The sequence below is a fragment of the Equus caballus genome, chromosome 3 (assembly GCF_041296265.1).
Source record: "Equus caballus isolate H_3958 breed thoroughbred chromosome 3, TB-T2T, whole genome shotgun sequence".
Taxonomy (NCBI): domain Eukaryota; kingdom Metazoa; phylum Chordata; class Mammalia; order Perissodactyla; family Equidae; genus Equus; species Equus caballus.
Genome location: NC_091686.1, coordinates 56,810,988 through 56,827,783, shown reverse-complemented (window position 1 = coordinate 56,827,783; position 16,796 = coordinate 56,810,988). Strand labels below are relative to the sequence as shown.

Genomic DNA, 16,796 nt, shown 5'->3' with positions numbered 1-16,796 from the left:
GGTTTAAACCAAATTATTAATGCCTTTTGTGACTTTGTTTTTATGTTAAGAAAGATTTAGTATTATTGTCTAACAGGTCGTTAGAATTCTTATGGCTAATAGACTGTCAAAATGTAGATAATCTAGGGTTGACTGTAGTGACTTTAAGAAATTAACAGAGAAATCTTTAAATAGACTGTCCATTGATTTTATTCTCTAGTAGTCATATCTCTTTATTGGAGAGTAAAATCTCTGTATCTAAACTAAGAGAATTTGTAAGGAATTACAGTTTGTCACTCAGAATAAACCAAATTTTGTTATATTTCTATTTTGGGTAGAGTTAGAGGTCCTTATACTTAAAGAAACAATAGCCTTTTTTGAATCAAGTGTAAGGAACGATTCCTCAGCCTATCTGAGCAACAGTACTGCTCAGGGGCTCTTTTAATTCACTTTTACAGGTTTATAAAACCACATTTCAAGGACAGAATCAGCATAATATACTAACTATAGCTATTACCAGACAGAAGCAATTACTACCTAATAGTCAATGGCATATACTAATATAATATAAAAACTTCAAGATTGAAAGAAATCACCTTGTAAAGAAGAAAGACACTGCTGTTGCTTTCGTGCAGTGCCAGTTCTTAACTATCGATGGTCACTTGCAGCAAAGCAACCTTGTCATTCTACATTAGTAGGAGAATGTTCTCTTTCTTGCAAACCAGCCTAACACCTTTTTTGTAGTGATCGCTGTAGTTTGTTAGGCTCCTGAGCACAGTTTCCAATAAAGAAGATGTCGTGATGGGCAGTAAGATACAGAACTCGATTAAAGGAAGTAAGCAATTTTAGGTATAATGCCTTATATCGAAGTGATTTGATTGTTCAACTAAAACTTAACACAATTTTTTGTCTATGAATAAATGACCTTAAAAGGTCCCTCCTTCTATCTCACCTCTGAGGTCTGTTACAGAAGCCAAACCTAAACTAGTGGGCTGTCTGCCCCCACTTTGTTATTTAATACTGCCAGTGCTGATAAAATGGCTTCACTAAGCACAAAGAAATCAGACATCTCCTGCCAAGCTTAAGGTGGAAACCTGCACCACGATCAGATCACTGTGCTGGTGCTTCAGAACTTGGACGTACCAATAATATCATGTTCCCTTCTTTATGTATTTGAGCATGTTTGTGAGCACAGATGAGGAATCGGGAACCTGTTTTAATACTGAAATGTCATTTTGAAGTTAGCTTCTAAGAGATGCTGTGAATGTTTTAAGTCTGTGTGTGAGGGGAAAGGTGAATGATGGTATCCAATTAAGGATGATGTTAATCATATATAACAAAAATAGTTAAAACACAGAGTACTTTACAAGGAAGATTTTTTTCAAGTTAACTAAAGCAAATGGAATGTGTTCTATTATGAAGACTTTTTATGTTCTTAAAATCTTTTACTCTTCAAAATAGCTCTTCAAAGTTTATTTAGTGTTCCCTATTTAGTTTTTAGCAAAAAATGCAATCTCCAAAAGGAAAATGTTTATGGTTTTGTTTTAAATTTGGATGCTTAAAATTGTATGTAATCTAACATTGTCTATAAACTGTCTTTGAACTCAGAGCCTCCTCAAGAGGTGGAAAATCCGCTTGTAGTCACCACTTATCCTATTCTGAATAAGTTGATTTTTTTATTATAGAATCTAAAACTTTTGTGGAAGATCTTTTGATTTCTGGTTTCATGATTTCCTCTCAAAAGAGCTTTTAAATTCCCCCTCAGTAGGTAATTATATGCTGAGGAAAATTAAGCAGAAATAAAAGGGAGACAAAAATGGGAATTTTATGTTGCCCTTGTTCAGAAAAGCTCATAATAGCTCATGGGGTAGTTCATTTATCCTGTCATCTCTCAGAAGAAGGTATAATAAATTATATCCACATTTTTGTAGGTGAAGGAAGTGAGAAACATGGAAATTCACTGGCTTGCCCAAGCTCATGGATTGGATGGTAAAACTAGAATTAAAACCCAGGTCTTTTGACAGTCATCTTTCTGGTAGATTATACTACCTAAATTGGCTTAAGAAGGTTTCAAAAAGTTATGTAATCAATCCATTCTACAAGTATTCTTTTGGAATCTCTTTTATCAGGAACTGGAAATACAAAAACAAGACATGATTCCTTATATTATTGTTATTGTTACAGTTGGGGTTGGGGGTAGGAAAATGAGTGGGAGTAATCACAGATATATAATATAATGGATAATTTTAATGCAGTGAAAGAAATGTCCTAGTAGAGGTCCAGCATGCTCTGTGAGGATAGTGGAAGGAGCTACCAGCTCTGCCAGGATGGGGAGATATCAAGGTAGGTTCCACCTGAAATCTTGTAAGAGTAGCTCCATTGGGATTACTTTCAGAAATAACATGAATTTAATTTCCTGTGATCAAAATGGGTAGGAAGCCCAGCTATTAGGTGTACTTAATTAATAATTTCAGCGCTGTTTATTGCCTGTTAGCTAAAATAATTATAATAGCTCAAGCACACGTTTAGAAAGATCTGGAAAGCAGTGAAGAAAGTACGTTTTATCTAGTCTCAAGCACAGTTATCAAGTGGCATTGGTGGTAACAACAGTACTTGGTTTTCACTGGTCTAGCGGACTTAAGCATCTAATAAATGAGGCTAGAATTCCATGTTTCTCCTCACTTCTGTGGCCAGATTTTCTATGTTTGAACTCTCATTTTGAGTTTCCAGATTAGTGGAATTTTTTCCCTAGTGCTTTAGCAACATAAAGTAACCAGATACTGTGTTGCTATATGTGATATTATGTATGTTTTCTCCACCTGTGAAGTATTAATCAGGCAGCTACTTACCTAGTTGTGTAGTTGAGGGTAGTGAGTATCATGGACATGACAAAATGCATTGAGACTGCTACCAGTTGGGAATATGTGATTTAAGAACCGTGTGTCTGTACCAGCTGAAATCTACTTCTCTGTGTCCTACCTAAAAGATGTGTCTCCCTTTTCCTCCAAAAAGTAAACAAAAGCAGCCCTAGGCTAATAGGTCACTGGAGAAACCACTTAGCTTAAAACATTTCCTACTGCTTCCTTCTCTTCTTCAAAAGGTCATGCACACTCAGTTTCTGGCTTCAGCACTGTTGTGGCTCATAGCTTCTTACAGTTTTACTTTAGACTGTCTCTAACACGTGCATCCGTGTCACTTTGAACCTTGTTTCACACCCCCACAACTTACGCCCATTTTCCTGAGGGGAACCACTCCCCTTCCCCTTCTTCCTTCTCACTCCTCTTCCTGTTTCACCATTCCTTTCTTTGTCCTATTGGCTACCAGAAGAGACCTTAAATATGGTTCAGAATCATTTATAAGTAACAGTCATGAGATTTTAAGTTAACTATCATAATGTGATTTTCAAACATGTAGAGCAAATTGAGCCATAGTTAATGTATTTTGTAGAAACAGAGTAGGAAGTTAGTGCAAACTTTTACATGAATTATTTTCATTATAATTTTGTAGTACCTTACAGAATTTTAAATGACAGCTGTCTGGAGTTGTAATAAATATCAACTGAAATATTTTTATATCTACTAATTTGCATGAAGACAATAAAAACCTAGCATTTATAAAGCAGTAGTTATCCAACAGCCACCTAATTAGCAATTAGTTTTAAGCCTCATATGTGTGTGTGTCTTTTTTTTTTTGGAGGAAGATTAGCCCTGAGCTAACCTCTGCTGCCAATCCTCCTCTTTTTGCTGAGGAAGACTGGCCTTGAGCTAACATCCATGCCCATCTTCCTCTACTCTATATGTGGAACGTCTACCACAGCATGGCTTGCCAGGTGGTGCGATGTCGGCACCTGGGATCCGAAGCAGTGAACCCCGGGCCACCGAAGCAGAACGTGCGTACTTAACTGCTGCACCACTGGGCTGGCCCAAAGTCTCATACGGCTAGTGAGAAGTCGTGGCTCTCTTAGGCTACCATGGCCCATTCATATACTGTTAGTAAATACTAATGACCCAAAAAGGAATGATAAGTTTACCTGTTACAAATAGAATAGACTTGTGATACATTTGGAAAATGATCTATTTCAATAGTGGTCAGGGTAGGCTTCACTGAAGAAGTTACATTTAAAATAAAACTATAGGATAAGAATCAGCTAACCGTGACAAAGATCTGGAGTGGACCATTCAGGGCAGAGGAAACAGTGTATGTATAAAGGCCCTAATGTATAAGAGAGCTTAACAGAGAAAAACTTGGGGCCTAGATGGAATAAGGGAAGTGGAGATGAGACTAAACAGAATTCAAGGGGCAGACCTGAGAAGGTCTAGGTTTTATTTAGAGTACAATAGTATGCCTTTGAGACTTATTAACACGGTAGTAGCATCGTGGAATTTATATTTTGAGAAGGTCATTCTTGCTGCTGAGTGGATAGTTGTATGAGGAAGGAAGAAGCAACAGTAGGCCTGTCTAGAAGCCATGGCAGTTATCTAGCCATGTGATCATCTTAATTAGGAACAGGGCCATGCCACTGGAATTGGAAATAATCACCTGGGGTAAGGTTTCTTTGAGAATTTAAATAGCCAGCACTTTCTGATAGATTTGATTTGGGGAATAAGGAAGATGAAGGATTTCAGGATGGTGCCCATATTTCTCTTTTCAGCAATCAGTTGGATAATGGTGCCACTCACTAAAATTGAAAGACTGGGGTGGAAAGTAAGCAATTACTATTAAGCACGCTCAGTGTGCTGTGCTTTTGAGATATACTGGTAGAAGTCCCAACCGTATAAAATTGGAGCTCCCAGAAGAGATCAGTGCCAGGAATATAAATTGAGGAGTTGTCAGTGTGTACATAATATTTAAAGCTTTGGTAAGAGATGAAATTGTATGAGGAAAGAGTGAAAAGCTACGCTTCTAAAATTGACACTTGAGGAAATCCAGCATTTAGATACTCAGTGGAGGAGGAGGAAAAAGAATAGTCTGAGAAGTGGGAGGAAACCAGGCTTGTAAAGAGAGGAAAGTGGTTCTTGAAGGGGTTGTCATCACTATCAGCCAGCCCTGGTGGTCTAGTGGTTAAGATTCAGTGCTCTCACTGCCACCACTGGTATTTCAAATACCAGCAGGGTCACCCATGGTAAACAGGTTTCAGCAGAGCTTCCAGGCTAAGACAGATTAGCCCCCATTTCTGAAAAAATTGGCCATGAAAACCATATGAATAGCAGCAGAGCATCGTCTGATACGGTGCTGGAAGATGAGAGGATGGCGCAAAGACCAGAGAGGTTTCTGCTCTACTGTACACAGGGTCACTAGGAGTGGCATCAGGTTGAAGGCTTTAACCACATCATTATCAGTTGTTGGCTGAGAAATAAGTAAGATATGGATACAAAAGTGTGCATTGAATTTGGCAATATGGAGGTCATTAGTGATACATGATGAAAGTTGCCAAGGTGTGGAGGAATTGGAAGGTAACTAATGTGGGTAGAATGGTGAATGGGAAAGGAGAAATTGGAAAAAGCAATAGCTAGAGGGAAATGTGTTAATAGGGGAGAAGTTTAGTTGGTTTTTATTATGGACATATTAAGAGGATATTATATACTGATGGAAATGAGTCAATAGAAAGGGAGGATAATGAAGATGAAAGCAGAGAGGGGAGACGTTAACCAAAGAAGTAAACTCTGATAAAGTAAAAGGAGCCAGGAATTGGACACATTGAGAATTGCCTTCAACTGGTAGGAAATTTCATCTTTTGAGAACAGCATGATTGCAGACATGGGTAAATGTGTAGAATTAGTCATGGAAAAATGAGAAAGCTCTCTTTGGACAGGTTTCTTGGTAGAATGTGGATAAGATCATCAGACAAAAGAGAGGAAGGAGTTAAGGTGGGAAATTTGAAGAACAAGGAAAAGTGAAGCATTGTGGAAAGTGAGTCAACTTACTGTTAACACATGATGTTGAGTGCCCAAAGTGGTTGACCAAGAGTTTATGGTGTTGCCAGAATACCTAGTTGTTTGATTTTCTTCAAGTTTTGACTACTTGTTTGTAGTCAAAGTAGTAAAAGAAGGCAGATTGTTGAGTTCATCTGTGGTCATATGATTGTTAAATCCTTTCCATTCTTATTTTTTATCTAATGTATTCTATCAATTTTCAAGAATATCTCTGTTCTCTATTTTTTTTTTTTTTTTTACTTTTCCCCTGTTCCATTTTTTTTTTTTTTTTTATTAATGTTATGATAGATTACAACCTTGTGAGATTTCAGTTCTACATTTTTGTTAGTCATGTTGTGGGTACACCACTTCGCCCTCCGTACCCTCCCCCCACCCCCCCTTTTCCCTGGTAACCACCGATCAGATCTCCTTCTCAATATACTAATTTCCACCTATGAGTGGAGTCATATAGAGTTCGTCTTTCTCTGACTGACTTATTTCGCTTAACATAATGCCCTCGAGGTCCATCCACGTTGTTGTGAATGGGCCAATTTCGTGTTTTTTTATGGCTGAGTAGTATTCCATTGTGTTCTGTTCTCTATTTTTTAATAAAACTTTAATGAGTTTCAATATGTGGTTTAAGGATGTAATTTACCCCTGTAACAATGACATAATGTTTATCAATTTTAAATTATCTTAGATTAGAGCTAGAATCTGTGACAATCCATATGTCCGGAAAAGGTATGGTCAGTGTTCTTCATATGACATGCCCTAAGTTGATGTTATCCTTATTTGCACTTAAGTGGATCTATATTCAGGGGAAGATGAGTTGAAAGAAAAGCAAAATGCTTGAATCTAATTCTCAAGTAAGCAATTATTGGTTGCCATTCTGAAATGAATTTACTTTTCTAAGATTTTTGAGGTAAAATTTGTAGTCAGAGAATTAAAGCTTATAGTTGTTACTCAAAAGAGGCAATTGACTTCTTTAAATGAGTTAATAAGCAATTTATTATTACTAGGAGGGTTTTAGTCATTATTTGATATGTATACATAGCAAATAGGTTATCAAAGAGGGGTCACAGAAGGTCACACAGGAAATCTTCAGTGTTTATGGGCTATTAGGTTACAAACTATCAAGTATTTTTCTACATCTCTTTTTTGAATAGTGGAGCCATATATATATATATATCTGTGATTTTTTAATTGAATCTATGTACTCAAAATATTAATTTCTTGTTGGGCATTTTTGCTGGCTCAATTCATTTATAGACTGCTGCCTTAAAAAAATTAGAATGACTTAGTGGTTTTAGCTACATCAAGGACTAAAGAATAAATAAGAATTGGTACTTTATTCCAGTGGCCGAATATTGATACATTATGTTCGAGAGGAAAATCTATTTTAGTACATGATGTCTGCCATGGAAAAATTAAATTTCTTAAATAATTTAAGCACAATCAAATTATCTGGATTTCGTACACAAAGTTTCTAAAAACATATCTAATAGTAACAAAACTTGATATTTAATAATTCAAAGTGCTACAATCTTTTTTACCCAGAATTTGGCGAGAATTTTTTTGTTTCTTCCTTAAACATATTTTTTTAAATGACCAGAAAATACCAGGGCTTTATATTGAAGTAATACATATTCGAATTATACCTTTAGAAGTTAAAGGAATACATTGTTGCACTCTATGATTAGCCCAAATCATTTCATGGATAATTAATATTCTACCAAACTGGATGGGATCAGAAACTATTACCTATCTTTTTAGAACCAAATAATTCACCTTTGATGAACATAAAATTAAACTACTCAAAAAAGTAAGCTCCATATATTATTAATCTCATTAGATGAGAAACAATGGACTATGAAAAGTCATACAAACGTAGCGTCTATTTCCACTTCCACTATCATAACCACCACCATCTATTTCATCTCTGATCCTCCTCTAAGAGAATTTAGAAAATTGCTACCACTTTTGTTGTCAGTAGTAAGGTTACATTCTAGTTACTTTCTAAAAATTCTATGCATACATGATAGATTCTTATCATTCCAGGAAGAAGCTCTACTTCTGATGTACTAGACATACACAAGTCTCCATTCTCTCATCAGACCTTTCTTAACAAAGGGCTTAGTAAATCTATGGGATTTCTGTCCATCAGAGACACACAAGATGAGGAAGATTATTTCAAGGACATTTCATCAGATAATAATTCTGGACACGAAGATTGTGAGAATACCTGCTCCCCTTACCAGTTCAAAACTAGCGGCCCGGGAAAAAAAGCTACTCCTGGCATTGACGTGCTTCCCAAGAAGAAGATTTGGGCTTCATCCATGGACTTGCTTTGCACAGCTGACAGAGACTTCTCTTCTGGGGAGACTGGCAGGTATGAACACTGTCTCCCTGAGACAGTAACAGTGCGGACTTCCACTACTCCCAGAAAAAAGGAGGCAAGATACTCAGATGGAAGCATAGCCTTGGATATCTTCGGCCCTCAGAAAATGGATCCATTGTTTCACACACGAGAACTGCCCATCTCCTCAGCAATATCAAGCGCTTTGGACCGAATCCGAGAGAGACAGAAGAAACTTCAGGTTCTGAGAGAAGCCATGAATGTAGAAGGTTAGTAATTTTGTGTGTGTTTGAGAGAGAATTGAATTGAAATATTTAAAATTGTGTTTTGAAATAAAGAAGGGTTATTAAACCATTCCACAAGTCTTATTTCCCGTGGCAAACCTTTGCACCTGGTTAATCTCTTCTTCTCTGTCAATTTCCGTTCTGCCTTCCACCAAAACCCTGATCAAAGTTCACTGCTTCCACAAAGCCATCCCTGCTCTGCATGCCCGGTCCCGTCACTTTACAGCTGCTCAATGTTTGGGGCAGGATGCTTTTAAACTGTAGGCTTCTCAGGGGCAAGAGCCATGTTTTCTACTTCTTTTTAATCCTCCACAGCACCATCTGTCATGCACTATCTTGCGGGAGGCTTCCATCAAGGACTGGCTCACGGAAATGAGACGCAGTTAATCAAAATCCGCAATCCTAGGGAGGCAGAGTGGCGTGGTGATGGTGCAGCCATTCCCGAACGACCGGCTTCAAAAAACAAATTTTGGGACAGGATTCCTGGAGATTATAATTTCTTTGGTCTGAAATGAAGTTTTAAGTCAATATTTAAAAAATCACAGTCTTTAGGTTTATACAGTCAGACAGTCTAGGTTTGAATTATGTACTCCACTCAGTAGCTTTGTGATCCTCGCTTCAGCCATTAGGCTGAATCACTCCAAGTCTGAGTTACCCCACCTGTAAAATGTGCTTAACAAAGATAGGTTAATTGGGTAATGAATGTAAAGTGGTTAATAAATCAAATTACTTATTGAGAGGCATAAAATATGTGAGGCATGAGAATAGCTTTATAAATGATAAATTCTTATTATTTGCAGGGCAAAGCTCTGTTTCAAAAATACCTGATTCACACACAAAACTCAATATATTGAAGAGAATAAGATTATGTTCTAGATATGTAGATAGAGGCTTTTTTTTTTTTTTAAGATTTTATTTTTCCTTTTTACTCCCCCAAGCCCCCCGGTACCTAGTTGTATATTTTTTAGTTGTGGGTCCTTCTAGTTGTGGCATGTGGGACGCCGCCTCAGTGTGGCCTGATGAGTCCGAACCAGCGAAACCCTGGGCCGCTGAAGCGGAGCGTGCGAACACAACCACTCAGCCACGGGGCCGGCCTCGATAGAGGCTACTTTTAACATAGAGAGGTGGAAAACAAAATGAGAGAGAGTTTTCCATCTAATCCTCTCCATTTTTGAGGATTATGGTTTTATAACCTCCCTTGCCTCCTAGACAAACCATGGGACACAACTGACTAAAGTGACTTGAAGGCACTGTCCCGTTTGATGAGAGTAGGGACGTAATCCAGGGTCATATTCCTTTTTAAAGTGATTGTTCAGTAGAATATTTTTGATTCATAGATTGCCTTTAAAATACTCTGCTGAAAGGTCGTTCTGTTACTTAAGTTTCAGGCATAGTTCTAGAACTGAGCATACTCTCCACATTGTGCTTTACTTAATAAAAGAAGCGTTGCAAATTTTTTTTTCAATTCAGGAATTGCAAATTAGTAAAGAATTTAAAATTATGGAGGAAATTATTAAACACTCAATTGATTTATGAGGTTGTGTATACATGCATTTTTAAAAAACATTAGCCAACTTTATGAGATGGTCATGTATAATGTTGATCTGAAAACTTTCAAAGACAGAAAATAAAAGTCTGGAAATTTGTTTTATGCATGATTTCACTGTTTAACTCTGATCATTAAACCTTTAGAGTTGTGACAGCAAAGAATACGCACTTCCTGTAACTTTAAAATAAAGTCTCCCCTTTCAGAAGTTGTATTTTATGACCATTTAGTGTTGCACAACAGCTAGCATATGAATAATAATTTAGCCTGACCTTTTTATGAGCATGCCCTCACAGAGACATTTATGTAAAGAAATCTTGCCCATTGTGGGGGGAAAAAATCCTCAATAATTCAAATAGATAAAACCATGATGGTTTCAGAATATAAATAGTGAAGATACATACCAATCTAGATGACTATTTCCAACATTTAAAAGGTTGAGTAATGTCTTTTCTTAACATGCGAGTATTAAAAATAATTTCTAATGTTCTCATCTGTGTGTTTCAGAAGATTACTTGACTTAATATTTGGTAAATTAATAGTGCTGTGGATTAGTGAAGCTTGAGGAAAGTGTTTTTTACACTTAAACCTTGGTTTGAGAATTAAACGGTGAAGAAATCAAACAGTAATGAAAATATACTTAATCTGTTAAATATTGCCACAATAGTCTGCTTAGTATACTTTGTTTGAATAGGTGGTTTTTTTGATTACCTATAAGATGGGTATTAAGCCAAATTATGTTTAAGTTTGTATATGAGCCTTTTATCTTCTCAGGTAATGTATGCGTGTGTGTGTGTGCAAATAGACCAGCTTGTTTCCAAATGTGCATCTATATCTGCAAAGATGATGTATAATCTTTGTAGACCCTTACTTGTTAAAAACGGTAACTTGTTATAAAACAAAATCTCCAGATTTAGAAGTTTTGAATTCATTACAAGAGATAAAAGAAACGAAAAGATTTCTTTTTAAAAATAAAACACTTTGAATTGTTTGATGCAGGATGGTTTCCATCCTGAAATCTTTCTTTGCTTTTGAAGAGTTTTTAAAAGCATTTGCTCCCACAAAGAAACTGCCCATTTTCCCCCAGAGTATGTTTTATAACCGAGTTAAACAAAACCCCTTGATAATGTTGGTTTATTGTGAAAATGCTTACGCCACCTTTAGTAAACTCCCTTATTATATAGTAACTTGTAAGTAGTAATAAGGTATATTTGCTTAGACTAAAAGCATTATTCGAAAGGAATGTTTGATTTTGGAATCGAAAACAATAATTCTTACTAGTTATATAGTTGAGTAATTTGCTGGTTTATGCTCTACTGTCTTTTTCTAAAGATGAGATAATTTATGTTAGCTGTGCAAACAGAAGTGCAGATTGCTAATATGAAGATTTTAGCTAATAAAGAAGAAAAAAGAATAGAAAATAATATACATCCCATTTATCTCATTTAATTCTCATGAAAGTAGGCTGCACCAATCTGTTATGTGATAAATCAAGCAGAACAGTAGATATCACTAATGTGCACATTTTCTTGTACACATTTCTTTTTAAATATTCTTCTTTTAAAGAATTTTAAAATATTAATAATGTTCTGCACAATTTTTGTAATCTTTAAATTTGGCAGTTACTACTGGCTATCAGTAATTTCAGAATTAGAAGAGGGCATAGAGCTCAGGTTCCTGGGCTTGTGAAGATTTATTAATATAACAATTGTAAGAAAAGAAATTGCTACATTTCAGTTTGTCCTTTTGGGCATACAAGGAGGCTCATTGATCTAGTAATAGGAAAGACAGTTGTCTTCTTTAGCCTCAGATATATAACTTTTTCCTTAGCCTAGGCCCCATCATTGAAAGGAGCCTTTACCTAAATTACCTCCGCAGCATCTCCTCCAGCTGATGCCATCAACCAGTCAGCCAGCACAGGGGAGAACCAGACAGCCCTTAAAATCGTGGAGTTTGGTACTGGGAGGAATCTGGATACCATTTAAACCAAACATCTCATTTTCAGAGGTCCAGAATAGTTTGCCGAAGGAGACACGTAATTGATAATTCATAATAGAGCTGTATTTAGAATCTAGGTCTCTTGAGCTCCAGAATAAGATTTTTTCCACTCTACCATTCTCATTTCCAGCAGAGACAAGATACATTTCAGATATATTGTTGAGAAAACTTTTATCACTGCCTGGGAAGTTGGACGTTCAGCTCACTGCCTAGCAAACTGCCTGAGTCTCTTCCTAATAAAATTATATAATTTTTAATACAGTAAAACAAGATAGTATAATGAAAGAAAGGCTCAAAATGAGGCACTTTTGGTTCTTTCTGCAGTAAACCACACTGGATGGAGGTTTAGATGGAGGGAGCTCCATCGTGTCGCGGGCTTTATTGTGATAGTGTTTTGATGGGGGTTTGCCACCGTTACATCTGTTGAGATGGTTATCCTGTGGCTGACGAGATAACGGAGTAAAAACTATCAAAAAGCAGTGGTTGGCATTGAGTGCTCTGATTTCTTTGGGAACAAAATAAGAAAATTAGGAACAAAAAAGATTCCCAAGAAAGAAATTGTAGTTGAAGTTTTAAAATTATAAGATTATTACTATGATTATTAAGGTAACGCTTAACCTTTCATATAGTTCTCTATGTACATAAAGGAGTTGGGAAGGGGTGGGAAGACACCTAACAGATTTCTCTCATAGAAACTAGCTTTAAAATTTGATGTTACTCTCTTTTTGTTTTATTCTTTTCATTTTACTTTGTTTCACCTCAGCATAGGACTGTCTTATTCTTCTCTTTTTCTTTCTTCCTTGTTCCCAGTATTTTCTTTTCCCCTCTCCCTACTCCATCTCAAGATCTGAGAAACTGTCTGTTTTCTAATTGGAGTATCTGTCGCCATCTCTCTTGTGATGCAATTATCACACACTCACTGTCCATTGCTCTGTGGGTTGGCAGCACATTCCTAATTATGAGAAATTGACTTGGAAGCAGTACTGTGAGTATCGTGTGAACAGCACTCCACGCCCTGGGTGGGACCATGAATAGCATTTTGTTTCCAATAGTTAAAACTCCTCTGCATTCTGTATAATACAAGGAGAGAAAGTATGAAGAACAGATATGAGTAAATCCTACAAAAGTGACTATGGTTAAATACTACTTATTTAAGAAGTTTTAAGTCAATCTCCTTTGTATCAAAATTAAATATTGTTTCCATTCTTTCAATGCTGTGGCTTCTGTCTAGCCTCGTTTTGCTGTTCTGTGACAGGCCTGTGAATACAGCTTAAACTCTGTGTTGTGCAACTAGAATATGTAAACACTCAAGTATGTGAGCCAGTTCTCATTATTGAGGCACCTTAGTGTTTCATTTCCATGAGAAGATTGAATTTGAAAGTTCATACATTTTTATAGTTAGATTTCAGAAAAGCAAGGGGATGGACTCATAAATGTTATAGTTCATCATGTAGGATACTTTCTAGTAACATTTTATGGAAAGAGGAATTATTTTCAAAACTTGTCTCTCTTCTAAAATCCAAAACTGGTAAAGATGAACTATTCAGGTTTTTTTTTATTAAGATTATGATAGTTAACAATCTTGTGAAATTACAGGTGTACATCATTATTAGTCATGTTGTAGGTGCACCACTTCACCCCTAGTGCCCTCCCCCCACCCCCCTTTCCCCTGGTAACCACCGATCAGTTCTCTTTGTCTGTGTGTTAACTACCACCTATGGAACTATTCAGTTTTTATTTTTCACCTTATTTCTCTTTGAATAGCAAAAAAATATATACATGTATATGTGTATATATATAAAATTCAGTTGTTATTTGGATTACTCCATGAACTAAAATAAATAATTTTAATATTCACTTTCTCTTTCACTTATATAAGAAGGGATTTTATGTGATATTGGTCAAATATCACTTGTATTTCAGGAATTAATAACTTAATTATTATACTACCATGCAAATATATTTTATATCTCTGAAGAGTACATTATTATAGATGGCTTCAACATCTTAGTCAGCCAAAAAGAATCAAGTGGCTACTATGTTTCCAGGGCTGAGTTTTAAACAGATTTGTATTTTAGATCAGCATTGTCCAGTACAACTTCTTCAGTGGAGGAAATTTTCTGTATCTACAAAGTCCAACTCGGTAGTTACAAGTCACATGTGACTATGGAGCACTTGCATTGTGGCGGGTGTAACTGAGGGACTGAATATTTTATTTAAATTTCCCTAGCTACATATGGCTACTGGCCACCATGTTAGATTAGTGCAGCTTCAGACCATTCTCGTGTAAAGTTAGTCCATATAAAATATCATTATTCAATTGAAGTTTGGTTTGAGAAGCGTTTGAGAAGAGGTGTGCAATAAGTTGTTCTTTAGTTTAAATACAACTGAGAATGAATGTTTACTTCTTTTGATTTATCCAAGTGGAAAAAGTGAAATTGGTGTTTTTTGTTTTTGTTTTTTTTTTGCGGAGGACGATTCACCCTGAGCTAACATCTGTGCCAATCTTCCTCTGTTTTTCAGTAGGTAGGCTGCCAGCACATCATGGCTGCCAGCAGAGCGGTGTAGGTCTGCAACCGGGAACCAAACCCTGGCTGCTGAAGCAGAGTGTGCTGAACTTAACCACTAGGCCACCATGGCTGGCCCAAAATTGCATTTTTAAACACTAAGGAAAGTTAAACATGAAACCAATACAAACTTTCCAGCGTCTATATTCATAATAACATAATACTGATTTTGTAGTCCACAGAAATTGTAGGCTACTTTATCAGAAATTAGGGACCTCATTTAAATCTAACTCACACATAGTTAACATAGACCTAGTTTAGTTTTGACATAGACATCTTCTGAACAGCATGGATTTTGATATGTTTTAAGAAGGATTTAAAATGTATCTTTTTAACAATAGATGTCATCGCAATTTTTAAGACCCAGCAATTTTAACCTCCAAAATATTTTTTCATTCTGTCCCGTTCTCTCATTTCTCTGTTGCTCATGGGCTATAGAAATAGCTTTCTAAATCGATCTCTCGGCTCTAGTTTACCCTCCATTTCCCTGCCGTGCAAATCTGAATACATTTCTTCTCTGCCTTCAGCCATTTAATAGCTTTCCATCATCTAAGCAGGATCAAATTCTAGCTCCTTAGATCATGGTTAAAAAGGCTCTCCATGATTGTATTCCCAGTCTCATCCCTTAACATTTCCCATTTCATGCCTCACTTCAACACCATGTACATATTCTCTACCCCCCGCCCTGATTCCTCTATTTCTTCCTCTTTCCTCCCACCAGATAGGCCATTTCATATTTCCACGCCTTTATTCTTACAGCTTCCTGCCTTCACACTCAAAACTTGCCCTCTCATCTTCCCAGTTTAGGATGATGGCCTATGTTTTTTGTTGAAATTATTTATTTTGAGGAGCTTGCTTCTCCTCCTATAGAATCAGAAATTTTGCCTGGTCTAATTCATAGCTGTATCTTTAGCATCTATCACTACACCTGACATATAATAGATACTCAATAAGTGCTTGTTAATCCAAACTGAGTTTGCAGTGTGGCTATTAAAGAATTTTAATATATTTAGTGGTGCTATTTCAGATATTGGATACAACACTAGTCTCTGATGAATTATACATATAGTGAGGAGAAATCCCACCTACTTCTCCTCTGTTTTGTCCGACTCTAAGAGAAAATCACATACTTGTCAGCCATAGCCTGATTTACCAACAGCAAATGCAGTCAGTTTTCTTTAGAACTCTGTACTGTTTGAAAGTTTTAGAGGTGGCAGTGAAGTCGTAACAATGGGGGATCCTGGAGGATGCTGAAGGAGTGGTACAGCCAGCCCAGATGCGAGTCATGGCCCAAGTTTGTGGCTACAGAAGACCCCCTTGCAGGAATTTAGAGACTGTTCCTTCTTTTTGCCATTCTTACTCTGTACCAATTTTACATCTATAAAGTAATTTAGCATTTTTCTATATATCTTTCCTCATTTATATATATATTCACACTTACATGAGTTCTGTTCCTCCTGGTTAAAAATTTCATTGATTGTGTCTAGCTTTTGAGAGATTTCAGAATATATTCAATTCATATATCCGGCACCATGGTGTAATAAAGAATACCAGTGGACTCCAGTGAACACGTAAAAGATACAATCTCTCATCTCTAGAAATTAATCCCCCGAAAAGAAAGCGTGGAGAAAAGCACTTCATATATGAGTACATAATGTTACTACTTGGTTTCTCAGCTTTATTTGAAAAGTGAAATATGTTATTTGTTAGGGCCCGTCACCTTAAAAATGCAGGGTTTAAAATTTTTTTTATAGTTCTGAGCTGCAAAACCAGTCATTTTAGTGCATTTCTCTTTGAAACTTGTATCTGTAATTCGAGTCGTGAATTAAAGGTAAAGAAATGGCAAGGTGAAAGTGGTTATTAATTCCTGATGTTGCAGTTGGTGAGTCTCATTGTCTGCTTGTTACTTGTCTGAGCTTGTATATGTGTCACTTGTAAATGGTGTTTTTAGACTAGTTTGTGCTGGCTTAGATTCATTTTAATGTGAAGATTGTAGATTTGAACATTTCATCTGAAATAGCTTCATGTAAGCTCAGAAATGATGCAAATCTTCATAATCTCCTAAACATTGAAAGTGTAGTGTTCATGATCACATGCCACAACTTTGTATGTTTGAAGTGTTAAGTGTGTTAAGTGGTGGTGGAAATTATGACT

General features: G+C 36.4%; 1 protein-coding gene across 41 annotated transcripts in view; it reads left to right on the top strand.

Moving 5' to 3' along the window:
* The window catches only part of PTPN13 (protein tyrosine phosphatase non-receptor type 13), a 201,548-nt gene that overhangs the window by 91,732 nt on the left and 93,020 nt on the right, over positions 1–16,796 (top strand). For 33 of the 41 annotated variants that reach the window (XM_070263464.1, XM_070263489.1, XM_070263488.1 and 30 more), the window contains one exon: positions 7,950–8,516. The exons of the other annotated variants lie outside the window; for them this stretch is intronic. In XM_070263464.1, the coding sequence (XP_070119565.1) occupies positions 7,950–8,516 (567 nt within the window). The remainder of the gene's footprint in view (positions 1–7,949; positions 8,517–16,796) is intronic. 41 annotated transcript variants of the gene reach the window in all.